This window comes from Corvus kubaryi, unplaced genomic scaffold (genome assembly GCF_017639235.1).
Source record: "Corvus kubaryi isolate FWS band 111438036 unplaced genomic scaffold, C.kubaryi_AGA036_p1.0 37385, whole genome shotgun sequence".
In the NCBI taxonomy this organism is placed as follows: domain Eukaryota; kingdom Metazoa; phylum Chordata; class Aves; order Passeriformes; family Corvidae; genus Corvus; species Corvus kubaryi.
Window position 1 is genome coordinate 14,424,488 of NW_024581127.1, and position 26,859 is coordinate 14,451,346.

The window sequence follows — 26,859 nt, forward strand, 5'->3', positions numbered from 1 at the left end:
TGCTAAGCCCTTTGTTGCACTCTGCTTTTGTTGTCACACATCAACCTGTTTTGCTAATCCTAAAGTTACCAGCATTGCAGTGTCTAGTGTCTCATATATATAGGCACAGAGAAATCTATAGAGCCTACTGTGGATTTTTTTTCTGTTATTTTTTAAAAGTGTCAAACTGAGGAAGCAGGAACTATTGCAAAATTATTGGAGTTATTGCTACTGCTCTACCTTGGCTGTGGAACATCACAAACCCTGGACAAATGTCCAAAGACAGTATGATTTGTCTGGATAAATTTCTGGGTGGATAAAAAATGTTAATTTAGAAGAATGTGTGATTAGTCTAAATTTGACTTAATCAAATATATCTTGGGAGCAATAAATACATTATCTGTTTATGCAAGAAATTGTGTGGCAAAGATTCTTCATTTCTAATCTCTGGGGACTTTTTAGGCCACCTTGGCTTTCCTGGACATCTGCTGATTTGCCTATACGCAAGTATAAAAATAACATTGTCTTTATTTTACCTTTCAGGCTGATGGTAAGGATGTTACAGGTGGCTGCTGAACCCAGAGGACTCTGCAAACCAGGGATTGCTTCTTGCCTCCGAGTTGCTGAGACCCCAGAGGTCTGTCCCTCCCAGTCCCACGGATGCATCCTGCAGCCGTTCCTGTGTGCAGGGAGGGCTGGCAGCGAGGCCACGGCTCCTGTGTGTGTTCGAGCACAGCCCTCGGGATGCCCATACCACATACAGTCAGTGCAGATAACCCAGCCCTGCTGCTCCTCTTCCCTGGTCCGGACTGGGGTTCCCTAAAGAAACCCCACACCCTCAGTCTCAGGTTCATAAGCTCAGCCCCATTCACGGACCGCCAAACATCGGCGTGGCCTCCAAGTCCGTCTAACAGACCTGGACGCTGTATCCCGGGCTGTGGGTCTCCTCTACTCGATGCTAACGCGGCCCAAAGCTTGCTGACGAGGTTTACGTGCACACCCGCAGGGTTCAACTCTGGGGCACACGGACCTGCAGTCCCTTCCCGCCTGCTGCCACTCACACCTTGTGGCATCCGCACACAGCGCAGAAATCCGCCCCGGGGCAGGGACGGCCGTGGCGGTGGCGCCGGCTGAGCGGCGGGGGAGTGTTTAAGGCTCCATCGCCGGGGCCGCCCCGCCACCCTCCCGGCTCCGTAGGTCGGTGCTGACCGGCGGCCCCGCCAGCCACGCCTCGCCTCGCCTCGCTCCGAGCCGACCCGGCCGTCGGGAGCGGCGGCAGAGCCCTCCGGCCCCGCCATGGGCTGCTCCAGCAGCGCCCGCAGCCGCCCCCAGGAGCCGCCGCCGCTGCGGGGTGAGCGGGGCCGGGGGAGCCGGGCGGGGGCTGCCTGCGGAGCTCTCCGGGGGTGCGGGGCCGCGCTGCTCTCAGGGTGGTCCCGTCCCGTCCCGTCGCGAGGAAGGCGCTGCGGGTGCGCGTCCCGCAGAAATCACGCGGGGGCAGAAGCCCGTCGGGCTTCTCTCGGCTTTTAATTCTGCCCGCGCAGCGGAGGGAACTGCGCCCCGTGAGCGATGGCTTCGAAACTGGTGTTTCTTGTGAATGAATGCCTAAGTCCATTCCGCTCCGCAGGCTTTTTTTGTTTGTTTAATTTCCAGACAGGTCCTGCTGTTGGTCCTATTGTGTAGTACCTTGTCAGTCTAGTGCCCTTTCTTCCCCCCTTTAAAAGAATACTGAACTAGCAATACCTGACCCCACTATCCTTCCTTTTTCTTACAAAATCCGCCCCGACACAGCGTGCAGCATTGGCAGTGTTCCTGTGGCTTTAATCGGCTCAAGTCACAGCAGACTAATTTTGTGAGGAAGGTATATTTGTAGGATGTTCTGTAAGAATATCCTCGCTATTCAGTGGAAGTAAAACAAAACTGTTTCCATATTTATCATATTTATCTCTTTGCTCCAAGGAAGGTTTGGAAACACTTCTGTAAGAACCTGAATGTTGCAGTTACAGGAATTGGCGTCTCCAGAAAGATACATCTTGAAGGCAGATAGATAAAAGTTGTTTGCATTTCATTTACTGCATTTCTTTCCTATATTCTTGAGTTATGATCTATTGTTGTTACTCTGCCTGCAGCATCCATGGTTTTTGTATGGGTTTATATCCTGTGTGATGTGTTGAGGTGCTGTGTCTTGTGACTGCAGAGAGGAGAGCAGGTTGTATGGGTTGAACGTTGTCTGTGCCACTGCAGAGCCAGCACACATCTGCAAACCAAGGAGCCCTGCTGAAAGTATCAGCAAAAAACTCTTTATACTCTACCTGCTATCTCGTTCACATGGTCAGTGTACCAATTCCTCTGTCTTTCCATCCTCCACTGAAAGATACTTGCACAGGAACACTGAAGGGCTCGAAGAAACAACGGAAGTAATTTATTCTGAGTATTTTAGGTATTCTTATTTTAAATATAAAAGCACGTTCAAGGCAGGATAGGTTATGAAATGTCTTAAATACATACACTAACGTCATGGTAAGGATAAAATGCAGTTTGTAATTACAGCAGAAAGATCTGCATTAATTGGGCAATTACTAACCAGGTATGTTAACAATTTTCTAATTTACTTTGATAAGAAAAGATAATTTGAAAAAAAACTTATCTAAATATGTTAATAGAGGAAAATGTATTTCATTTCCTTCTGTTGATGTGTAACTCACAAAACTTTGAGGCTTTTCCAAAAGGAAAGAAAGAAGGCAAAGGGAAAATACTGTAGCCATGGCCCACTTACATTCACTGTGTTTTTCTTTGTTTCTCTAGCTGAAATAGTCTACAGCAGGGAAAATAAAAATTTTAAATTTAAAAATAAAACAAAACTAGAAGGAATCCTAGGAATGCTGACTGCCACATGATGTTCATTTTTCTTGGGGATAAAGGTATTGAACAGATTACTGAGAGGATTTATTTTTTCCATATTAGGGATTTTTTTGCATTTCAGATGAGAAAAGAGGAATGCTTCCAGGGTCTCCAGCAGCGCGGATTTGTGTTGCATGGCAGTATTTTATAATCCAATTTGTATGAAACATTTTGATGAAGAGAGGGCTAGCTGGAAGTTATAGGACTGATGTTTATAGGAGCTGCAGGAGATTCCTAGTAATAGTACATTTGAATTATTTCTTTTACTGCTAACACAAATTAAAACTCTGTATAATATGCTGATTTTCACAGCTCATTTGTTTCTGTCTGTAGGTTTTAAATGCTCCCTGTCCATCTGGCACTGAGCAAGGTGAAGACATGAAAAGTGTCTAAAGGGACGAAAAATAAAAATGTGAAAAGATTGAATGTCTGGTCTCTGAGCATACATTGCTTTTTTAATCACTGCTTAGAATAGCTTAAGATTTACTCACTGTTATTCTGATTGGATATCTGTTTCACCTTGAGCTTCATTTTAGGAAAAGGAATGCTTGGAAGACAAGGTGTGATAGAGATCTAGAGAAAGTAATCGGGGAAATCCATTTGCTGTTTCTCGTAATGCAGGAACTTCCACTTGATGAAATGACCAGCAGCAGGCTTAAAAAACAGCCAGGATGTGTTTTACAGGGGATGTAAGTGGGCTGCAGCCCTCATTGCCATTGGTCATCGTGGAGACTGAGTGTAAACAGTCTGAAAAGGGGCTTGAACAGGTTGACAAAGGAATTCCACTGATGGATTGACACTCAGCCCCGTGGGCTGGGGCCCTCTACCCTTTCCCCTGCCCCTCAGCAGCTGTCAGAGGCAGGGTCTTGCCCTGGGGGGGTTCTGTGGTCCGAGACGTGTAGCTGAGTTTACCTCCTGTTGTTTGAGTTGCATTATGAATTGCCATACCACTGTGGATTTGGAGGGGTTGGTTGGAACTTGGATGGTTTGACAGTTCCTGAGACAAATGAGATTTTATCTGTCTCATAGTCGAAGTTGCCTTCTGTCTGTCTCAGCAGTCCAGATTCCCAGTTCTTGTTCTTCTGGCTTAGCCATCCTTCCCTGGGTCTGTAGGCACATGCTGACTAGGTGACACTTGCTGGGGAAGTGTTTTGTTTGAACGTCTCAAAAGAACTGTAAACTTACTTTAAGGGCAGCAGTATTCAAGCAGATGTTTTAAGAGCAGGGTGTATTACATTTTTTTTCTGTTCATCTATGTCTGTATAAACATATATAGATGTGTTCATCTACGAACAGTATCATGTGGTTCTGCTTGCTGGCTTTGACACTGCAATCACAATTTTCTCAGAAAATAGTTTTTCCAGTTTTTTAATTATTATATAAACGGATTTCATGCATGAATTACCAAGGGTTTCATCCTGACATTCTTTAGGAAAAGGTTAAGTACAAGATCCTGTCAAACTTAATTTAATTAGAATGTAAGTAAGTCAGTCTGATAAGTAGTACAGCTCATTTTGAGTCTTCAGCTTTTATCCTTAAATACCTGTCAAAGCAATTTTGTCAGTTCTTTATTCATAATTTTTTTCTGCCAAAGCCATTTGCTTTACTAGCCAATAAGTTGATGAAAGATGAAAGAAGCAGACGTTTTAACTTGTTTAGGCTTCCTGTTGTTGAATTTTTTATTAGACAAATCATACTATGAATGGTAGTTTAGTACTGAAAAAGACAGACAAAGTGGTTTTTGCTTTAAGAAGTGGGCACTGCTCATCCTTTGGGTTCTCAGGGTTTTTTTTCAGCCCACCTGAAGGTACCACCAGAACTTCTCACACGAAGCCCAGGACAGCAGCTCCCTCACACTCCTCACATTGATCCTGTGCTTGATTTGGGGCAGGAAAAGGTGCTTCCTTGCAGTGTCTTGTCACCAGCAAACCACCTGCACACTGCAGATTCATAAGGCAAAATGTAGTAGAACATTGACTTGCAAACAGGTCTGCTCTCTTCATATAAAAATATATTAGGTGCTTCAAATGAAAACTTATTTTTAATGTAAGAGCAGCACCATCCTCTACTGGATATGTGCAGCAGACCTGTGAGGGAGTATTATCCATAGCCAGGCAGTGCTTGTCAAAGAGACAAGTGTTCAGAGACACACTTGTCAAAGAGACAAGTGTGGTTCACTGTGAATTTAGTTGTTATCCAGTTTATGTGCCCATTCACCGATTATCTGTAATTATCTTTTCCCTTTCCTTGCCCTACTGTAACTAAAAGCATCATCAGGTGCAAACACCCGGACTGCAGATGACCATGAAACTGTAGCTGACCAAACACAGTTGGACCCAGCAGAATGTGTGAGCCTTGCCTCTGAGGAGACCAACCCAGGCGAGCACCGGCCGGGAGAGGAGGCTTCAGCCATGATCCTGGATGTGGAGGGGAAGACAGATTCGGTCAGTAAAAGGGAGGAGCCAGAGGGCACCGAGCCCCTGCCTGCAGGAGAAGAGAAGAGCTCTGAGCTGCCCTCTGCGTGGCGAGAGGAGAGCAGGGGGCCTTCACCGCCAGCACCAGGAGAAGATGCTGGGGCACCTTCACCAGGACCAGCAGAGGACAGTGGGCTGGTAGAGGACAGCGACAGCTCTGTAGTGGAAGTCATCGAGAAAGTACATGTTACTGAAGAGGACCACTTCATTGAGGGTAATATTTGTGCTTTCATAAATTCAGGAGACCAAAATTTGCCTCCAGGGACTCCTGCGTGGGTTCTTTTGACTTTACTAAGAGCCTCAAATGAGCTTCTGGAGTCAGAATTTGGTCCAGGGAGTCTGTATGATGTGAGGCATAGAAGAATGTGGCTGGGGAAGCCTCAGATTTACAAGTCCAAGCTGTAATAAATTTAGTCAGCATTTCCACCTCTGCTACTTCATTTCATGTCCTTTTTGTTCTTAGCAGGTAAAATGTCCCACCATACCTCTCACTTAAAACATTGTGTCTCTGGGTAGCTCAGACACATTCCTTAGTATTTGCACAGCCCAAAGGCTCAATTACTTAGTCACATGTATTAATTACAAAGCAACTACCCTTGCACACATAAAGCTGGAGGGTGCATGTTTGGATGTAGAAGAAAAAGCGTCTCTTTGATGCATGCTTGGCATGTCCAGTCTGTCCTAGAAGCTTGGCTATAAGACAAGCAGAATAGAAGTAGTAGTGGAGAGACATGGGGCTGTCTTTCCACAAATGCTTGGGGGTGACTGGGTGGGGAGAGAGGCTGTGTGAGGAAGCAGTGGTGTCTGCAATGACAGGTATTTCCATGTGCTGTGGAGGGACCTTTAGCTGGAGGCAGGCTCCTTCCTGGAAATTGCAGGCTGTGTTCATCTTTGGGTTAGTGCCCAGAGGACATAGACTGCACATGCAGAAGATGAACATTTCACAGGAGGAATCAAATTTCTCCTAAATGGTACAAACTAGCTCAGTAAAGAATCAGATACATCCTGGGGTAGCTCTTCTTCAGGGATTAAGCAGGTGAAGCACATGAGGGAGACATGGTATCAGCAGGTTTCCTCACTCCACTTTTGCCTTGAAGAAGTGCAAGATGCAGAAGGACTGATCTGTGGAAGTCCAGAGCCACTTACACACACTACCACTAATCCTGTGGCTTTGCTTTGCACGTCACTGAACTGGCTATATGAATCTCATTCTTTGCATCCCAGTAGCTGAGCATAGTTGTTGCAATGCTTTGTCCTCTCCTGTGTCCCTTCACAAAAGAATTTTGTGTCTACATAAAATGGGCATCTATCCTTTGGAATAAAGCCTCGTTTTATGTAAGCAATAAATGACAGGTTGTTCACCTGTTAAACACACATCCTGCCCAGCTGCAAACTCCAATTTTATTATTCACCATTTCTAAGCCTCAGGGCAGTGCCGGAGGCAGAGCAGCATGTCCTGGACCTTGTCTTGTCACCTCTCCTCAGTGGAAACATGTTTACAGTTGTGTGTCTGGCTGAAGATGAGTTGTAAAGCTTTAAGCACCAAGTGATGTGTGCAGGGTGAGTGAACAAGGCTTTTGGGGAAAAAAGTTTTGCTCCTATTACTTACAAGGTGTAAGTAATATCTTAACTTGCGTGAATTCTCTTTCTGTGACGCATCTGATGAAGAAGGGCTTTTCTATTTTTATTCTATGGTATATATGATACTTAGCATTTGTTTTGCTTTCCTTTATGCTTCCATAGCTATATGAGGAAATGAGTAAGGCAGCAGCTTCCCTCAGAAAGCAGGGTTTCAGCCAGACTTGCATGTTACTATGTTTTCTATTTCTGTTTCATTCCAGTTGCAAATAAAATTGCACATACATGAAATAAAATCCAGGAAAAATAATTTGAACAGAAATAGTACTCATTATTTACTTTGGATACAGCATCAACAGGATTTTGTGAAAGCATTAGGAGAACTCCATAGGCATGAGGCAACCGTATAGCTGGATGATAAAAAGTGTTTGGGATCATCTTGTTCTCTATGGGTTCATTCAGGGGGTACCTTGGTAAGGGGCTTTGGAGAGCTGACAAAGCAAAACTGTTTACAGAAAGGAGCTGGGGCACTTGGTGCTTTTTCTCAGTGGATCCTAATTTGATCTCCGTGGTTACCCTTCCCAGGTGAGACGAGAGAACAGGTGGAAACTGAGCTGGTCAGTGAGACAGTAAGTGAAGGGCCTGAAACAAAAGAAGAGGAAACAGGAGAAGCTGTGGATAGTGCAGCAGCGACAGAGATAGGTATGTTGACAGAGGAGGGAAGTACCATATGGGTTATTGTTTAAGAGACAGCAAAGACTGTGCTGTCCTTAATCCCCTGTTGGCATACAGCTGCTTTCTGCATTTTTACACAAGAGAGAGTCAAAAATACTTTACATTAAAAGACATTTTTGGAACAATCAATTGGAAGTCATGCTTTTTACATGGGTCATCTTTATATAACACATGAGCCTTACCAGTGATAACTTTTCCCTCTTTGGGAAGAATGATGGACTGTAACATGCAGTCTTGGAAAATAAAAGCCTTTGTTAAAATCATTACTCTGCTCATTATTATTTGCAGGCTTGTTTTTGTAAGCTAAGCCTTAATGCTGCTTTGTGATTACCATTCTATGCCAGCCATTTTAGATCCCCTTGTTCTCCTTATCAGCTGAAATCAGCAGTGTGGTGCTGTGGTGAAAGCACGTTGCATAGCATATTCAGTCACATGGTGGGAAGGAAAAGTCACAGGCCAAATAAAGTAACTCTGGAAAACTGTTACGCCAGTGAAGAGAAAAATTTAAGGGGATAAGATATCCCTCTGGCAGACTTTGAGATTATGGTCAAAATTCTGTCACCACAGTCTTTCTACAGAAGTTCTTTCTTTTTCTTCCTCCACATTGACTAAGAACCTCACACTTAAGTCTATCATGTAAGGTGTTCATATGCCCCAGAAGGCAGAATTAGAATCATAGAATCATTTAGGTTGGAAAAGACCTTTAAGATCACTGAGTCCAACTGTTAACCCAGAACTGCCAGGTCCATCACTAAATCCTGTCCCTAAGTGCCACATCCACACGTTTTTTGAACACCTCCAGAAATGGTGATTCCACCACCACAGGTTACTCTATGGTATTGCTGGAATGTAGAAAAGGATGATCAGGCAATGCAGACAACTCCTCCTTTCCCCCAGCGAATGTTACTGCAATAGCTGGAACCACCTCTCTCTCTCCCCTCCCTCCTAATCACTGGTGTACTGAGTCATGCTTGGAATCTCTCTGGGCTAGGGAGTATTTATGTAATTCAGAAGATAACAGCTTCAGCAGAAAGGGTGGTAGATACCTTACACCAGTGCTTTTCATGACTTCCAAAGGAACCTCTTGCACCTGGGGTGAGCAGTCTTTGGTTCCTTTCCAATGCTAGTATGTGTCACAGCCTTAGGGCTGCCAGCGGCAAGCCAGCGTGTTGCACTGCTGCTTATGTTTCTGCTAGAGGGCTAAGGGGAAAAGGTTTTCAGCATAAGCACTACAGTCTGAAAGACTAGTAGGCTGGTGGTCAAGCAGTTTGGTCAATGCTTATGCTTCTTTAGATCAGTGATAAAAAAAAATGCTAATGCTTAGATCCCTTTAATTTTCATGTTTGACGGTTGCTCATCTTTATAAAGATTGTTACTTTTTAAGCTAGTCTGTGAAGACAAGCAGTTGTTGGCCATTGACAACTGTTCTTTTGCAGGATCTTTAAATTTATGCCAGATAGCTTTGCCTATGAAGTCAAAACAAGTTTAATCAATCAACTTGTTTCTAATGTCTTAAAATTATGTCTTTTCTAAAAGCTCCTATGCTTTTGCAAGGAATCATCTCTCTGTGCTGTGAATTCAGCGAAGCACTTAACTTGATTGTAGGAAACCTCAAAGAACATCTTCCTACTCCTGAAGAGCAAGAGAATCATAGAAAAGCTTGGGTGGGAATGGACCTTAAAGACACCTAGTTTCAACCCTCCTGCCATGGGCAGGGATGCCACACATTAGAACAGGTTGCTTGGGGCCCCATCCAACCTGACCTTGAACATTTCCAGAAATTTCACCCAGCGATGATTACAGCTTTATTGAAATTCTTCCTCCATTTTCCTGCTTTGACAGTATTCTCCCCAACAGTTTTGTAAGGGAGCAGAAAGAGCAGCCCTGCTTCTATGTCTGTAATGGATTTCAGATGATGGGAGTGCACTGACACAGCTCAGAGAACAGCTGCAGGCAAGAGAAACAAACAATGCTAAGAACGGAACAGTGACCATTTAAACCTGGGATTCTGTTGTGTAAGGGAGCAATTCTTCCATCTTGAAAGGATATTGAAGAAATAAAGCAAGATTCTGGGTAGGAAAGCAAGCCTGCTTAAGGGAATGGAAAAATTCTTACTTTGAGACACATCAAAAACATTCAGGGATTTGTCTCTAGGAGGGTATGACTAAGAGGATACAAGCTGATCCTAGTTAAAAAAAAAAAATAGGGCTCTAAAGGTAGCTGATGTCCACTTAAGAGCAAGGGAATGCTCAGTGACATGCTAAGTGTGTGGAATTTGAAACCCTTAAAGGGAGTTGGCTTTTTTCATGTTATATTAACAATCTTAGCCACAGAGTCACTGCAGTTGGATATCTTTTGTTGGTTACCTTCACTTCCATGCAAATTTCCTACCTTTCCTGTGTTCCCTACCCACCCTCATGGAATACCACAATTCAGTGTGACAAGTCCCACATTCCCATGTTCCCTATCCTTTCAGAGTCTTCTAGCTGGGAAAGAAGTACTTTGAGCTGAGATAGCCTGACACTGTGATTTCAGCCAATCATCCCCTAGGGCACTATCTATTAGCTATGAAGTGAGCCCCAGAGCTTCTCAGCTGCTGATGGCCAACAGCAGCTTCAGGGGCTGGGGACAGTTCCTCAGCCATACTTTGTCATGGAATAGCTGAGGTAGAGGAATACTGCTGGAGCTTGTCTAGTCCTGCTCAAAGCAGGAACAGGTTGTCCTGCTGAGTTTTGAATCTCCAGGGATGGAGACTCCATCAATTGTGGGCAGCCTATTCCTGTAACTTACCTGTCCTTACAGAAAAAAATTCCTGTATTTAAGGGTAATACCCTATACGTCAATTTATGCCCTTTGTCCCTTGTCCTTATTTAGGATTTACTGTCCATAAAATGCCTGCCTCTATGTCAAATCTGACTGGAATGATGTAGTGATTTCAAAAGATGTTAAGAGAAAAGGCAGCAGGGTGAGAAGGAGCTCGAGACTGTTGCAGTGACACACAGAAGTGGTGTTAATGTCTGTAACAGGAAGACTGTGCAGGAATGAGATGGGGGAAGAGGAAGCAGAACCAGTGGCTGCTTTTAGGTCCACACAGAACATTCTTACAGATGTGGGAGGAGACATCCCCTTCATTCTGTGATGCCTCCAGGGAACTTTCCCTTTGAGCTCCCATAAGATTTAGTGAATATCGAGTTATACCTTCCATTAATTGCTAAATTAATTTTTTTCCATGTGTTTCAGAGACAGCTAATAACAAGGAATAGAAGTTATGTTTCAATGAATGTCCTCTTCTTGGGCCTGCTCTTCTGTTCATATGAACATTTTAAAATTTTATTGGGCTGGGAAAATAGAAAGGCTTTTATGGATTGAACCACAAACTACAAACACATGAATAGGAGGCATAAGAAAAAGTTTTATGTAATACAGATATTTTGAAGTCAAGCTGCCAAGACTTCAAGTGTTTGAAATACCTGAACTTCCATCTCCCTGCCACAGAGTGCCTTCTATACATAGCAGGATAATATTTCAACGGGAGTATAATCGTTCATTTTTCAATTAGGAGTTTTTCCCAGGTTCAGAAAACTGACTTCAAATGGTGGAAACCTTCAACCAACATTATTTAGGATAAAGAATACAGTGTAGCTTTTTTCTCTTTAAATGACTGTATGTGGGCAGTTCCTCTGAATGCCTGGACTTGCAATGTATGGAGCTGCTGAAGTGTACAGCACATAGAGGACTGGGAAAGGAAAGTGCCCATTTACCAGCCTATAACTAAATGCAGAGGTGAGTTTTCCAGTAAATAGAAGATAACAGAATGCAGTGTCCAGGACTCAACTGTCTGAGTGCTGCTCGCTCCCCATTTTTAAACACAAATTTATTGAAGGCATCATAGTACAATATATGTGATGACTTCTGCAGAAGCAGGGAGAAGAGGCCATTTTTAACTGAGTGGGATGTTTTAGTTGTATAAATCCTAGAAGATCACAGCTGCTAACATTCATGGTGAGTAATAACCTGTCTTTAGCTGCGTAGCTCTCCTCATATGCATTTGTGGCTTTTAAAACGGATTTCTAAGAGAGAAAACACAAGCCTGTCTAAGAGACAAATATAAGCCTGTTCCCAAAGAAGAGGTTGTCTATTATATTTCCCTGCAGTGCTGTCCTCCTGGAGAAATATGCTATCAGGACTGTCTGGGTTATTTTCCAAAATGCTAAAAAAGCATTTTGGAGATGAAACTGAATGGACAGACTTTCAAACAAATTTCCTGTGAAAACAGGCCCTGAATATGATTTGTGTTTTGGGTCAGATAAAGAGTAGAAATTCGTTCTGATGGTGAATGTTGCAGAATCACAGAATCAACTAGGTTGGAAAACACCTCTAAAATACTTGAGTCCAAATGCTGACTGAACACCACCTTGTCAACTAGACCATGGCAGTAAGTGCCATGTCCAGTCATTTCTCATTCAGGGATGGTGACTCCACCCCTTCCCTAGGCAGTCCATTCCAAAGTTTAACAACCCTTTCTGTGAAGAAATTCCTCCTGATGTTCAGCCTGAACCTCTGCTGGCACAGCTTGAGGCTATGTCCTGTCCAAAGGGCCTATCTATAATATATTGCTGGGGACTGTGTTTACAGGATTCTCTGGCATAAGGATGTAGGACATGGAGAGCATGGAGAACACAATATTGCACTTTTATTAGCTTTATTGTATGAAAGGACTTTAAAAAATCCTAACTGTCACCAGCAAATTATACAAATCACCTCTAAGAGATAATTTCATACTGCATGTACATGTCTGACTCCAGCTGACTCTGGTTTGTATTAAATAACCTAATTGCTATCCTTGGCATATTAACCTTTTGTGTAAGCTGATAGTTCTTGGCTGTATCACTAAATCTAAGGTTTTCTGTTTAGCAGCACTCTTATGAACTTGTCAGCTTCATTTAATATCAACTTCCTGTAGGCAAGACCATAAACTTTTAGAACTAGCATACTTTTTTTTTAGGGAACTTTTGCTAGGTGGATGTCATTTTTAATTTATTTTTTAGTTTTTCTAGCCTTCTGTAATAGAGAAGCTAAAATGAGCTGCTAGTTCTATTAAAAAATCTATTGACATTAAAGTGAGCATTAAAAATTCAAACAGAAGTAGTCAAACTTTTTATCCACATACTCAAACCATTCCATGAAAAAAAGCCATGAAAAACAACACCATGCGCTTTGGAGAGCTGAGGAGTGGGGGAACAGGTACTGAGAAGAATGAGAACACCCCGCAGTGACATAGGACTGGGCTGGGTGTACAGCCATGTTCCAGGAAACCCCAAGCACTTCCATCTTCAGCTGCATCTCATGGCTGATTTCCTCCTGTGAGCTGGGAATTCAGTTCAGCCAGCAGCACATGTGCCAGCACAGCCCCACTCCAAAACACAGGAGATTAAATTGGCAGAGACAGGCTGACTACTTGCAAGATCATGAATTGCAGTCTGGCAAGCATTAAACCATTTTTAAGCATAAACCAACAAGAGCTCTGTGACAGAAATCAGTAGTATTCATAGCAACAGAGGAGACAGCATTTGGAAATAAAACGTGAAGATACAAGGGTGTCAAAATGACCTGCTCACCTCAGAGTCTCTCTTTCTACCACTGTTGTAACAAGGAAGACAGGTGACTATGTTCTTACCTCGCTGTTCAGCTTCTTCACATCGTTAACAACGCAGATGAAAACAAGAGGAATATAAACCAGTCAGTGACTGAATGGTAGCAGTCTTTCTTAATCATCTTCACCCTTACATATTCTATAATCACAACAGATTAAATCTATTCTTCCTTTCCTAAAGAGGAAATATGCTTGATACTGTGTTAAACATGAAAAGTTAAATCACCTAAATTATTACAATGTGCCTGCTAGAAATATGCTGAACATCCTGCCCTGAGAAATGAAAGATGTCCCTTCCATGCAAATTTCATTGAGATCTAGTACTCGTGGTCTGGGAGCTACTAAAGCACGTACTGTGGATAAAGGAACAGTGCCTGCAGTTTTTTGCCTCTGCAAACCTGGGACTACACGGAGGTTGCAAGGAGCAGAAATTGTTCTGTCAAAGAGCTTTCTCATGTTAAAAGCTTGGAAAAGGATATGCTCCAATATTTGTGTTTACAGGATACACCTTCAGATCTAAAGCAACATATTTTTTTAATTTTTTTTTTATACAGTCAAGAATTTTTGATGATTGTTTTGCATTTTGTGAAAAGCTAAACAAACTTCAGCCCTCAACTTCATCCAAGGTGGAAGTAATCATTCCTCACTGCGAGGAGTGCTGGGCAGTAAACTTTGAACGAACAAACTTAATTTCCAAGCTAACAAGAAAGTTCTGGCAGAATTTTTTTTCTAATTACCAATAAACACAGCCCTAGAAAAGGTTAAATTTACACCCTGTCAGCTCTGTGCAGACACATACCCACGCTGTAGGATCTTAGATGATACCTGGCCACCTGGCTGGCCCGGGTTGGCTCTTTCACTCAGTGAGGAACTGCTTTGAGGTAAACACTGCAGCAAGAACAAGTGCTGGTAGAAGAAGATTGGGGCAGTTTATGTGCTTTAAGAGAACACAGATTTATTAAATTTATTTTTTGCACTGTTTCCTCTGTAGAGAATATAATCATTTTAAGAATAAAGAGTCTTACTAAAAGAAACACTTGATAGAACATACACATTTTGGTACTTTATATATTGCTTTACTTTCACAGAAAGAGAAGACCTGTTTTGCTGTGTTTTTTTAGTTAAATGTGATAGAAACAAATTTTAAAGGGTGAAATCAGGATGCCACGAACTGAATTGCAACTTTGTATTCTGCATGTATCTCAGTCTAGCAAAGGAAAAAAAAAGCCGTATTTAACTTACCTCTATTTAAAACTGGATTTATTAAATGCCCACATACTGGGTAGTTTGCAAATTAAGACCTAAGAGATAAGCTTTTCATATTGGAGAATCATGGGCGTTAGCCTTTTTGTTTTAAAGAATAGAATCAAATAATATAACACTGCTTAAATAAAATAAATGTTTTAAACTTCTCTGTGAAGGCTGATTTTTTCTTTTGAGAACCACTAGGTTATAGCTGTAAATAGGAGAGTTTATTTCAGTTATTATAGACTTTCTGTACCAGAAGAATACATATCAAGAAAATGTCTTGAATGGCCTTGATTTAAATACGTAGTCTAAAAACTGCAACTGTCTTCACCTGAAGAATCATAAAGCTAAAAGTGAATTTCAGTTCCTGAGTTTTTGCAGAATGGCACCTACTTACTGATAAAAACACTTAATGAAAGCAGTGTGTTCTGCCTTGTTAGCTGCATCCAACATGCAACTTTTTCCAGGTGTTTCATTTACATTTCAGTCTCAGACTGTCCCTTACTGTGGAAAGCAATGGTACATTCAATCTCCTACCACCGAAGTCTCCCAAGGAGTGCTATAATGGACTTATACCGGCCAATGCACAGGTCAGCACGCCAAAAAAATATCGAAACTGCCATCTAGTGTTGGGTTCGAGGTGGGCAGAGAGGCTGCACGACACAGGTAAGGTAGGTAGTGGGGAAGAACGGAAGCAGTAAGAAGGAATAACCACTGTGGTTATAAAAGGCTGAACTTAGATCACGTTCAAGACTCTTGAAATCAGCTGATTTACAGCGAACTTGAACTAAATCTGCTACAAATCAGTGAAATAAATCCCAATCAAGTAATTACACCTCAACAAAGCTGTAACAGAGAAACCTAAATATAAATTAGGAATTAATCTCCGTTTAAAAGTTTAAATGTGACTCCATTCAGTTACATTATTCTTAATTATTATTGACAAAATGAAGTAACATCTGCTTTGTGTTTCCTAGAAAGTCATTGCCATATTGGTACTAGCTCCTTCCTAAAAAGTCTGTGTGTGTTTTTTCTTAGGTGGGATTGCTTATGGAGTCAGAGTTGTAGAGCATAAGATACATTATTAGTACAGCCAAGGAGGCAGAACAAGAGCAGAAGCCAAAACTAATAAAAGTTCATGTATAGGAAGTTTATTTAGAGAAAAGTCAGGCATTTTTCAAAGGCTGTTTGAAAGTTTGCTGTTTGAAATACAAAAAGCATTATCTTGCTTCTAATAAAAGTAATTATCTCCCAAAGAAAGCAAGATAATACTACAAAAAAAACCCAAAAAACAAAAAACATACATCTGCACATATTTGCTGTGAGAACCTCATTATGAACCTTTTTTCTATAAAGGTACAATTCATAAGCTCAGTGAAAAGCAGAAATGGCTGTTTCACATCAAATCTAGGATGGCTAAGTAGGGCTGACTGTTCTCACAACTTTCCAATGGCTCTTCTGGCGTATGCTAAAGGGATACCAGGAATGCAGAAAAAATACAAAATACACTTACTGCAATAGTGCAGCTGAGGTAACAAGAGCTGGAAAGCATGGCTGGTGAGCAGGAAGGTAAGAACGCCCAAGTGCAACACCTACAGTTTATTCAAGGATGGAAGATGATTCATGCAGTGTGGCTGTGATATTGAATGGAGGGGGATATTCAGACAAGGCAACATCTGTATGTGCCATGGAAAGATTGACATTAACACGATGCTGCCAGATTGGATTCTTCTTGCATGCTTACCATATGAAAGTCATGAACCAGGTGGAAGTATGCAAGAGGAGCATCAATAGGCTTTATGCACAGAAATGCACACACAGGAGAACTGAACTTTGGCGTTGAACTGTCAGAGAGCTGAACCCACAGTATTGGGACTTGACCTGTGACAAAGCAGCGTTATGGCCTCCCCTCACGGCTTCTGCGGCTTACCAATACGAAGAGAGTGTGATCCCACAAGGGGGGACTGGAAAGAGCTTTCATTGGGTGGAATGTCTTGGGGTGACTTTATGATGCTGTATCCCCTATTGCCTGCTTATTGCCCAGACATGAATCCTGTGCCTTTCTGTGCCTTTAAGCCAGATCTGAGACCACGGAGGGGGAAAAGGCGGTGGAATTCCTCCAGCGGTCTTCCCCCAGCTCTCAGCTCCACAGCAGGGAAGACAGTTGCATTCCTTTGCTTTTTAGCTAGCTTCTCGTTTATTAGCTGAGGCAAGAAATTTTTTCTGGGACTGTGGCTTCTTCTTCTTCTCCTGGAACTGTTCAGCTTTGCTCCAGTCCAGAACCCCATCACCAGGAGGCCCCACACCGCAGCCTGGAGGGCCCACGCCACACCCAGCTCCGGAGAGAGCAGAGACACACCTACAGAAAGGACTCTGAATCTACCAGGTCTTCTCCACAGCGAGAGGTTTTATTATTTAACATTATTCATTCTTTTTTGTGCCTGCGTGCACCCTGCTTGTTAAATAAACAGCTTTTTTCACTTTCCTCCAAGAAATTTCTTTCTGAACCTGGGTGGGGGAGGGGCTGCTGAAACCTGCCTTCTATTGGAGGACACATTCATTTCACACATTTCCCCTTAATTTGTCTCAAACCAAGAAACTGACACAGTCACAGCTCTCTGGCATACAAACAGCTGCCCTGGAAGGAACAGCCTACGGGATTCCCTCGGGCAGGACATTTGATAAAGCAGGTACATATTTCCACCACTGAAATGGTACATTCTCCAAGCTGCAGTATACAGCTAGTTTTACTTTCTACACAAAGTCAGTGAAGACACAGTGACATCCATATGTAATTGGATGGCATCTTCACAGAAGAGAGCAAAACAAAGACATTGAGGTGGACAGACTACAACAGGAAAGAATTTCTGCTCATTTCCGTCTGAACAAACCAATACTGTGCTTAGTCATATGGCTGTGGGGAAGACAGGGAATCAACTCTGCAATGAGGTGGCTGACCTTCAATGAGATACTTAAAAACACAGTGTCCATTTCTACCTGACAGAAGATCAGTACAGAAGGATGGAATAAGTTACTAGCATCAACAGTTGGACTTCTCAATATTGCTTAATCACCCCTTCAAACTGATGCTTCTTTACCTTAATGGCAAAGAAAAAAATTACAAGAACTGTAATGACATTGTAGCTGAAAGCTTCTTGTCCTGGAGCATTGAATCCTTAGCTATTAGGATGCAAATAATAAGCCTGTTCTTCTGGTTAAAATTATTTCTTATTGAATAAGCAAGCTGGAGACATTTTTTTAATGGATTATCAAAGGACAATCAGAAAAAGAAAAGTTTGTTCATTCCCAGAATAGACAAGCACATTTTTGCAGTTGCAATTATATTTTATTCTCATTAAACATTTTTTAAGGGTTTTTTTTTGTTTTTTAATCAAAACATAGTCAAAATTTAATTGCTATGAAAAAGATTATGAAAAAGGTTACAGGTAGATATTAATTTTCATCTGATTTATAAAGGTACCACTTTACTTCAGAAAAGCATAATTTTCTTTCTGAAATGAACATTAACTTTCTTAAGTAATTGCTTACATATGAAAAAACCTAAGTCCCAAGAGTAATCTATTATGTGAAGAAAGAGAATAAGAAAATTCAGAAACAAATACAGAAAAATTCCTCAGAAGTGATGTATGCTAAGCAATTCGAGTGTTCTGTTTTCTCATTTCTGTCATTTTTTCTGATTTAAAATTGTTACAAATATTACAAATCAGTATAGTTTTCCATGTCCAGATCACCCATAGTATAACTCTAATATGTTCACCCAGGTATGTACCTCAATACCTGACTATCCACTCACCACCACAAAGGGCAGACCCTGTCCTGCAATCTGGCTCAGCTGATTTTAGCAGGACTCAGGCACGTTTCAGGGTTTGCCAGCAGAGTAGTCACTGTAAGTCCTGAAGAAAGCACCTTTCCTCAGTAAGTTTACTGATTTCAACTGTATGTAACTGCTGTTAGTCAGCTGTAGGAATCAGATATAAGGGAGAAGTATTAACTAAATCTAAAACTGTCATTGTAAGATATCCAGTTTCTACTTATAGTCAGGCTGAAGCATCTTGGAGAGGTCCCTGAATGGCAATAGCTTCAATCTCAACTCTGGCTCCCTGTGACAAAACAATGAAGAAACATATTAGGAAATTAATATATCTATTTTATGAAGCAATTGGATGAACAACACAACTTTTTAAGAACAGAGTGACATTTGAGAGAGATTATATTTCTGACAGTTGTATTACTGATTTAGCAATATTCAGTAATATTGTAAATTCAATTTATGTTTACTCAAGTACCATAACCCCTTATTTCTAATGTTGTATCCACCTTCCACCATCAAGAAATGTGTATATCATATTCAGATCTCTGATAGTGTGTGGGAATAATACTAGTATACTTAAGAAAAAAACTAATTAAGAGTCTTCATTAAAATAATTGCAATTAAAGCTATTTCAGAATAAGAAAAGCTGTCAGAATGCTTCAGTAGTAAGGTATTTCAGAAAATTTGGGTGTTTTTTGTAGACAGAAAAGTGACACTTACTCTGGGCAAAGCAGCAACTTGATAGGCTGCTCTGGCTGGGAAGTTTGCCTTGAAAACTGTAATTTAAACAGAAACATACAGTAATAACTAAACTTTGCTTGATAAAACACAGTTCAAAGTAATCTATATAAAATGCAATCATTGGAACAGTTTCAGATTCAAGGCTACAAGACTTCTATGCCAGCTATCATTTCCCCCTTGTTGTTTTGTTTTGGTGACTGACTGCTCTCAATCTCAGCAAGCCACCACTCATCACCAAGCAGTCAGCTGCAGTTGTGATCTAGTAGCCAGTGATAACTTGCACTCTGCTGACACTGCAGGGCCTTAACACCAACTTGGCTGGAAAAGAAAAATCAGAATGGTGACCATCCAATTTCAAACACCAGGGAGTGGGAGATGGCTCTTTCACAGAAAGAGCAGGAGAGAAACAGGACCCTGCTAAAAGAATCATGAGCAAAGATAAAGATCCCAGATTCACATAAAATCAACAGGAGTCCAACCTTACTCATATCATAGGAAAACAGAGGAAAAATAGGCCCTTGACTTATTTCTCTGTGCCCATTTAGAACTGGCAATCACAGATACTAGAACAGGGGTGAGGAATGGGGAAGGGTACTGGTAAAGATACAAGCGGTGAATTCGTAGAGTATTAGAATATATAATTATTTATATATATGTATATATATATATATATATATATATATATATTAGAGTATTAGATATATAGGGACCTTTAAAGACCACATAGTCCAATTCACCACCATGCCACAGCCAAGAACATCTTTCACCAGATCAGGTTGCTCAAAGCCCCATTCAACCTGACTTTGAACACTTCCAAGGAATTTGCATAATGAAGTGGAAGTTTTACTAGTGACAGTTATCACAGAACTGTCAATAATGGCAATTTCAGGGTCCTGTATTGAGATAATAAGTCACAATCAAAGAACAGCAACAACTGTTTTCTCAAACTCCAGGCTGGAAGCAACAAGTAACTAATCACGCAGCTGGTCTGGTTTTACCCTGCTTAAGCACACACACTCCCAGTACATTTTGACAAGCAGGAGACTGTGCTGCTTGCTCATCAATAAGACTCCATTCAAGACCAGATGTTGCTATCTAATTAAAAGCTAAAGCCATATAAATAAGGAGCTCATGCAAATTCTCCCAAATTATTCTGCACAACATGGCTCGCTGGAATCACCTGTTTCAGTCTATACTCAGTTTTGTTGATCACACATTGTTCTCTTTTTTCTTCAAATGGAGCAGCATGGCTCATCCTTGTATAAAGAACAAGCCCTGTCCCATAACAACAACCCTCAAGCTGGTCAAAGATACAGACTTTAAAGAAACGGAGTTACAAAATCTGAAATTCAGCATTTGAAGGCTGCCTACAGTAGAATTATATCCAGGACAGCAGAGCATCAAGCAAGATAAAGAGGCAAGGAAGATCAACCTGTAGGGATAGCAGGAGTTGATCTTCATAGGAGAGTGAGTTAGTAGGATGGTGGAACACAAATCCACATTAAATTAGGCTGTGCTTGATCTGATACTTGAAAATTATATATTTTTAAAATTTCTGCTGGAATTTCAAAGAATATGGAATGACATCATCTGAGTCATTAGAACCCTTTGATTAGCATGAACATAATTTGTTCCACAAGCCATAATGGTAAAACTCAAGCAAAATATCTACTTACATTGTTTATAAACATCGTTAATATCATTGTAGTCCTTCATGTCTGCCATCAAAACCGTAGTCTTCACAACTAGAGATCATACACCTGCAGTTATTTTAGACCTCTGACTTGCACACAAAGATTGAAAAACTTTACTGCATTTCTTGCTTTTATTTAATACATTTCTCCTAAGTATTCTAAACACGTTGAAAAGTTTTGCAAACAGATATTGACCATTAGAGCTACAACTTAGGGAACCACCTAAAAGTTCTGAGCACCTAGTATATAGTAAAACTTTAAGGAATGAAGCCATTTCTGACTAGCTCTGAAAAAGCCAAATTCTTCCAAGAGGTTGAACTGATAAGCAAATCAATTAAAATAGCTGTTGTAAGTCAACTGCTGCCAACAACTTATATATAATATCTGCTGCCAAAAACAAAGTTCATAAAAGGTCTGAAAACATAGTCTGTGCTAGAATATTTTACCTAGGACTGCCAGCATTAATCCTGGTGCAGATCCACCATTAGAGTCCTCCACCCAAAAAGTATTGAAAGTGTCTAGAATATTAACACCACAGACACAAACCTGCTTTTACCTGGAGCAAAGCCTAGGATGCTTAAAATGTCTACAGTCACTGCAGCACTGGCTGCACCTGAGCTTCCCCAGCTGGAATTAAAATATTAGTACCACTGCCAGAAATTTTTGGTGAAAGGCAGTGTTCCATTGATACCCATTGCAAAGACTTGCATGTAGATGTATTTCTTTTATTTTTTAGCCCAAATTCATAATTTATTTTGTTTCTTCCAGCTATTGGTAACAACTGAATGTTCAGCAAATAGCTTTTTTTTTTTAAAAGGTCGCTTGATTTTTTTATATTTTAATTCAGGTAAAATCAACCACCTGTTTGCCACTGTCACAGCAGCACTTACCATTGCCATAGTCACAGCCTGCAGCTTTCAGGATTTCTCCCATGTTTTTTAGAGCCTAAAGAAAAATGAAACAAAAATCTTCTAGCTATCAGCTGGGTTATATTTATGTAAGTATGTAAATATGACTTGTGACTTGGCTGAATCCAAGTTTTACTGTAAGTTCAACCAGCAAAACCTCAAATGTCAAAAAAAAGACTGACCTAAATAAAAATTAATAAAAGGAAGCATATAATCAATATTAAACCATCCATTCATTAGATGTAAATGCATGATGCGGCTTCATCTCATCCCATTACCTCACTCCATCTCTTTGCTGCCAGGGGAACAAAACTTTCCCTGACTCAAGCCAGGGTTTTTATTGGGGTGTGAACCTCTGCTTCAAACACTGATTCTTTCTTACCTTCCTACAAGAAACACAGTTCCTCCCCGACCTCCAAGTTGCTAAAGTGGAAAAATGATGGCTTTAGTTAAGATGGAATTACTTCCTCCTGCTTTTTCCTCATCTGGAGGATGTGAAATGGGCTTTCTAGTCTCCTCAACTTCTCACAATTCCATGTTTAATTAGACACATGCCAACAATTCATTGCTGGAAGACTTCTTACCTGCTTGGCTTCCTCCTTTGCCCCTCCAGAGACAAGCTGCCCAGTGGAAGGTTCCAGCCCTATCTGCCCTGCGATGTACATTGTCCGGTCCACCAGCACAGCTTGGCTGAAAACACAAGTGACATTTTAGGTTTAAAACAAGAAAACATTTCAAATTCCAAATCTGAAAGCACATTTCAAATTTTCTACAGTACTTTACAATGTATGAGAAAGAAGACTGAGGTTATGCAGATGGAAGTCTGTACATGCAGTCATACATTTAATCTGCTTATGCTTTTGGAAGAGCTGGGATTACATCATCTATGGAAGTGCATAGCTCTGCCTTTGCGGAGATAAACCTGGTTTCTTGCAAAGGCACAAGGTATGAATACAGCAACACAACACTAAACTGAGCTACAGATTCCACACAGCACATAGCACAGAGGGAAGGCAGAGTAAATAAACACATTTTTTGCACCTGAAAATTGATATTCCATCTTAGTTTGAGAAGCAGACAATACCTTTCAACTACATCTCAGCTGCAGAGCAATAAAAGAAAAAAAAAAAGAAAAATCAGAAGAAATTTAACATTTTTCTTCTCAAACAGGCACCACAATAATGAGTTACAGCTGTCAGGTGACACCCTGCACCCCGGTTCTCTGGCAGTATTCCTCCAGAATCATGAATTTGGCCAGTCAGCAAAACACCTTGATCACTCCATCCCCAGAACAAACATTCTGCTCTCACCAAGTAACCTGAGTGACTTCTTGGCGGGGTTAATTCAAAAGAATGCAAAATTCAAGCTATTTGCAAAACATTTATATAAAAATGTCAGGTGTGTTTTTGCTGAAGTTGAGTTGGCAATTATTAATGTCTCTACCACAAAGAGCTTAAAAGTTGAAAACAAAGATTTAAACTACCTAGCAAACATTATGCAAGAAACATAATTTAATTCTCTTCAGTCAATAATTACAAATATTTTGCAAATAAATTATAGAAAGATTCCTTTGGAAGAGCTTATGGTGTGTCAACACCATTTTTCTTATCTCTTCCCATTCCACAAGAAAATGTATTGTTTTGACCATTCAACAAGTCTCTTAAACTACACAAACTAGAGTTAGGAACCTCCCTGAAGTATGTGGAATAGGAGGTTAGCTTCCCTTTAATGTTGATGGAAAAAGAGGGACATATTTAAAGAATATTTTTAGTACATCTCTCAACTGAAATTGACTCAGTTGGATTGTCTTAATCCATTCACCTCACAGGGGACCAAACTAATTTAGGGACTCGGTCAAATGATCTGGGTTAGGCAGTTTGAACAATGCCATCATTGTCTTTCCTTTTACCCCTGTCCTACATTCTCCTGTAATTTCATAAGGGGAAAAAATAGCCAGTAACTTGTCAGATATGGTAAACTATCTTTCATGGGGATTATTTATTCTATCATCAACTAATAAAACTGGAGTAAATCATAAAACTACACCATTTAAAGAAGAGAAACCAGTGAATAAAGTAGTTTTCTAGGTGACACAGTCTTGTTGATAGAAATATGTGCATGTACACACAGGCTTCTTTGATTTTCTTTCCTACCACTCCTGCTGTGTTTGAGGCACAGGCCATCAGAGCACAAACTTCTGTTTCTGTTTGAAGCACAGAGAACTCTGCAACAAGAAAGTAAGGGCTCTCCAGTAAAAGAGATTGACTTGTACTGCTTATCACAAAGCAAATGAAAGTGAAACGTTTATCTCAACAGAGGCCTTTGGAGAGTCCTAAATCATGAATAACTTGGGAAAGAACAAGCTGAAGCCTTCTGATACCACTGCCAGATCAACACCTGCAGCAGCCTTATTGGATCCCCTCCTCTGCGCCTCAACTTCGCCTCTTGGTGTGCTTACCAATGGAATCCTCCATTCACTGAGACTAGGAACAATTTACCAGCCAAGGAATACACTTCTACTGCACTCAAATGCACGAGTGAAGCTAAGGGAAACTTCAACTCCACAAACCTCAATCATTCTTTAACTGCAGATGTACCTTGTAACTAGGGCCAATCGTAGCTACTCATTAATCAGCAGAGATGTGAATGTGTGTCTAATGTCATTCAGGTTTCAGTGTACCTAAATGCAAAACTGGACAGACACTGTGACCTAAGAACAACAATGTTTATCAGAGAGATGGTGTTAGGAACCATGCTCTTTAGACTGCAATGTTAACAGATCTTCTTCACACAAATGATTGTGGATTAATACAAGAGCAGTACCTCTGCAGTGTCTTTTAAAAGGTTAATAACATTAATGAGATATATATATACATACACAGATATATGTGTCTTTATGTATCTATCTACCTACCTATCTCAAAGTACTGGCAAATGGATGCAGTAAAGGAAATAGAAAAATACAGTAAAAATAGGTCACCAAAAGCCTGCTGAAGGGCTGTAGCAGAACCAGGAATGCAGCCCATACATCCAGTTCTCCATTCCACATTAAACCCTCATTCCTGTGTAACCACGCTCAGACTTCACAGCAGAGATGGGGCAGTTATTTCTTGCGCAACTTTTGCTCTCTGGACTTTGACAAGTTTACTAAAATCTGATAAACTAAGTTAGTGATAAACTTATTGATGTTAGACCAGTCATATATTTAACAGGCTGCATAGTAAGCAGTATTTCATCAAGAACTACCAATAAGCACAAAATTTTGGAGTGGAGAGCTATGTTGAAGGCTGGGACAGTGGTGTGTGTGTGTGTGTGTGCAGCCAAAGAATTGTTGCCTTCCCGTGTCTTAGATGTTCTCCTGATGCCAAGCAATGCCAGGCCCCTGGCTGCAATCCACCAAGAGTTTATTGTTTACAGAAGTTAACCTTCATGTCATGTCCCTCTGCTTCTATACTTTGTATTTTCCCATCTTTATAATGCCTATAAGAAACACACAGTTTGAAGCTTAGAAAGCTAAGGACACAAAGTAACGGAGACAAAAATGAACCTGGAAGGCATGAAGATGCTATTGTGAAAACAAAGCCTGAATACAGAATTAAAAATTCTTAGAAAACATCCTGGTAAATACTTCTCAGTACTTTAGCTGTAAGAATCCACTATACTGACTGAACATATTTTCATATCCAAATTGCAAAGAGAAACCTTTCCCCAATTAAAACTGGGATTTTTCTTTTATTTTAATTACATACAGATCTGCTGCAACAACATACTTGTGAAAATGTTGAACATCTTACATATTTTTACAACAGTCAAGTTTTTAGACTGAAAAACATTTATAACTATTCAAAATAAGAAAGAATTTTCAATTCCCAGGCACTGAGCTCTCCATCTAACCAAGCTCACCCTGGATTGGGCTCAGCCTTCATTCTCCATCACCTTCATAGTCAGCATCTCTAGCTTCCCTATACAACATGCTTGTCTCTAGTCAAGCACTTTTTTTCTGAGGAACAATCATTCTTCTTTCATTTTTTTTTTTATATTCACTGCTTACCACTAATTTCAGAATTATTTTCCCAAATAAACTTTTTGAAGCATATCCCCTTCCCTTATTGGGCTGCAGTTTGCCATGGCACCACAGCCCCACTCGTGCTTTGGGACTCCAGGTGTCCCTGCAGGTTACTGGGGGAAGGGGGTACCAGTACTGGCCCCTGCCCAGGGGGTCCTGCCCTCACCTCAGCCCCAGGCCTGCCTAACAGACCCCCCAAGGACCTGCCAAAACCCTGCCAGCAAAACCTGCTCCTGCATCTCCCGAGAGACCTCCCACTCCCAAAATCCCAAAAAAAATTGCTAGGGTTGGAAGGGACCTCTGGAGATCATATAGTTCAACGCCCCTAGAGCAGGTTAGACAGGAACACATCCATCTGGGTTTTGAACGTCTCCAAAGTCGGACACTCTACAACCTCCCTGGGCAGCCTGCGCCAGTGCTCTGCCACCCTCAATGTAAAGAAGTTCTTCCTCATGTTGAGCTGAAACTTCTTGGGTTTTAGTTTATGGCCACTGCTCCTTGTCCTGACACTGGGCACCACTGAAGAGAGTCTGGCAGTCATCTCGTCACCTGCCTTTGAGGTATTTATAGGTGTTGATGAGATCCCCTCTGTCTTCTCTAAACAGGCGCAGCTCCCGCAGTCTCTCCTCATAAAAGATGCTCCAGATCCCTCATTCATCTTTGTGCCCCTCTGCTGACCCTCTCCAGCAGCTCCTTGTCTTTCTTGTACTGAGGAACCCAGAACTGAACAGAACACTCCAGATGTGGCCTCACTAGAGCCGAGCAGAGCGACAGGCCACACTTTCCCGATGCACCCCAGGAAAGCATTGTCTGTAAGGGCACTGCCAGCTCATGGTCAACTTGTTATCCACCAACACTCCCAGATCTTTGTTAGCTAAGGCATTACCTGTAGGGACCCAGCGCAGGGGCCTTTGTAGTGCTGATTATTTTCTTCACGAGCGAGGCCATAGCTGGAATCGGTGCTGAAGCTGCAGTAACAACTGACCCTCCTGCCAACCTGCCCCTCCTCCACTCCCTTCCCTCAGCGTCCGGCCAGCGCACACCCCGCCCACT

At 41.3% G+C, this 26,859-nt stretch overlaps 2 protein-coding genes across 4 annotated transcripts; one reads left to right on the forward strand and one right to left on the reverse strand.

The window, feature by feature from the left end:
• The first annotated feature begins 2,788 nt into the window (after positions 1-2,788).
• Positions 2,789-17,000, forward strand: ERICH5 (glutamate rich 5). 2 transcript variants are annotated; one of them, XR_006017370.1, is made up of 3 exons: positions 2,789-5,565; positions 7,515-7,631; positions 10,905-17,000. XR_006017370.1 is itself a non-coding variant. In XM_042036254.1 (2 exons), exons 1-2 carry the CDS (start codon positions 5,289-5,291, stop codon positions 7,673-7,675), a joined length of 438 nt encoding a protein of 145 aa, XP_041892188.1. In that variant the 5' UTR covers positions 2,789-5,288; the 3' UTR covers positions 7,676-7,791. The 2 variants fall into 2 exon arrangements, 1 of the variants encoding a protein (XP_041892188.1); XM_042036254.1 differs by lacking the exon at positions 10,905-17,000 and having other exon boundaries at positions 7,515-7,791.
• A 1,262-nt stretch (positions 17,001-18,262) lies between these two features.
• Positions 18,263-26,846, reverse strand: RIDA (reactive intermediate imine deaminase A homolog). 2 transcript variants are annotated; one of them, XM_042036255.1, is made up of 6 exons: positions 26,693-26,846; positions 22,325-22,430; positions 21,723-21,777; positions 20,815-20,883; positions 19,118-19,173; positions 18,263-18,686 (listed from the first exon to the last, which is right to left on the reverse strand). In XM_042036255.1, exons 1-6 carry the CDS (start codon positions 26,752-26,754, stop codon positions 18,624-18,626), a joined length of 411 nt encoding a protein of 136 aa, XP_041892189.1. In that variant the 5' UTR covers positions 26,755-26,846; the 3' UTR covers positions 18,263-18,623. The 2 variants fall into 2 exon arrangements, with proteins under 2 accessions (XP_041892189.1, XP_041892190.1); XM_042036256.1 differs by lacking the exon at positions 20,815-20,883.
• Positions 26,847-26,859: the final 13 nt, after the last annotated feature.

Bases quoted from the DNA above. Each gene is read 5' to 3' on its own strand.
- ERICH5 (XM_042036254.1), top strand. From the start codon at position 5,289: ATGATCCTGGATGTGGAGGGGAAGACAGATTCGGTCAGTAAAAGGGAG. The intron at 5,566-7,514 runs GTAATATTTGTG...TACCCTTCCCAG, and splicing joins AGAGGACCACTTCATTGAGG to GTGAGACGAGAGAACAGGTG.
- RIDA (XM_042036255.1), bottom strand. From the start codon at position 26,754: ATGGCCTCGCTCGTGAAGAAAATAATCAGCACTACAAAGGCCCCTGCG. The intron at 21,778-22,324 runs GTAAGAAGTCTT...ATTTTTCTTTAG, and splicing joins CAAAGGAGGAAGCCAAGCAG to GCTCTAAAAAACATGGGAGA. The intron at 18,687-19,117 runs GTAAGTGTCACT...GTTTTGTCACAG, and splicing joins AAGTTGCTGCTTTGCCCAGA to GGAGCCAGAGTTGAGATTGA.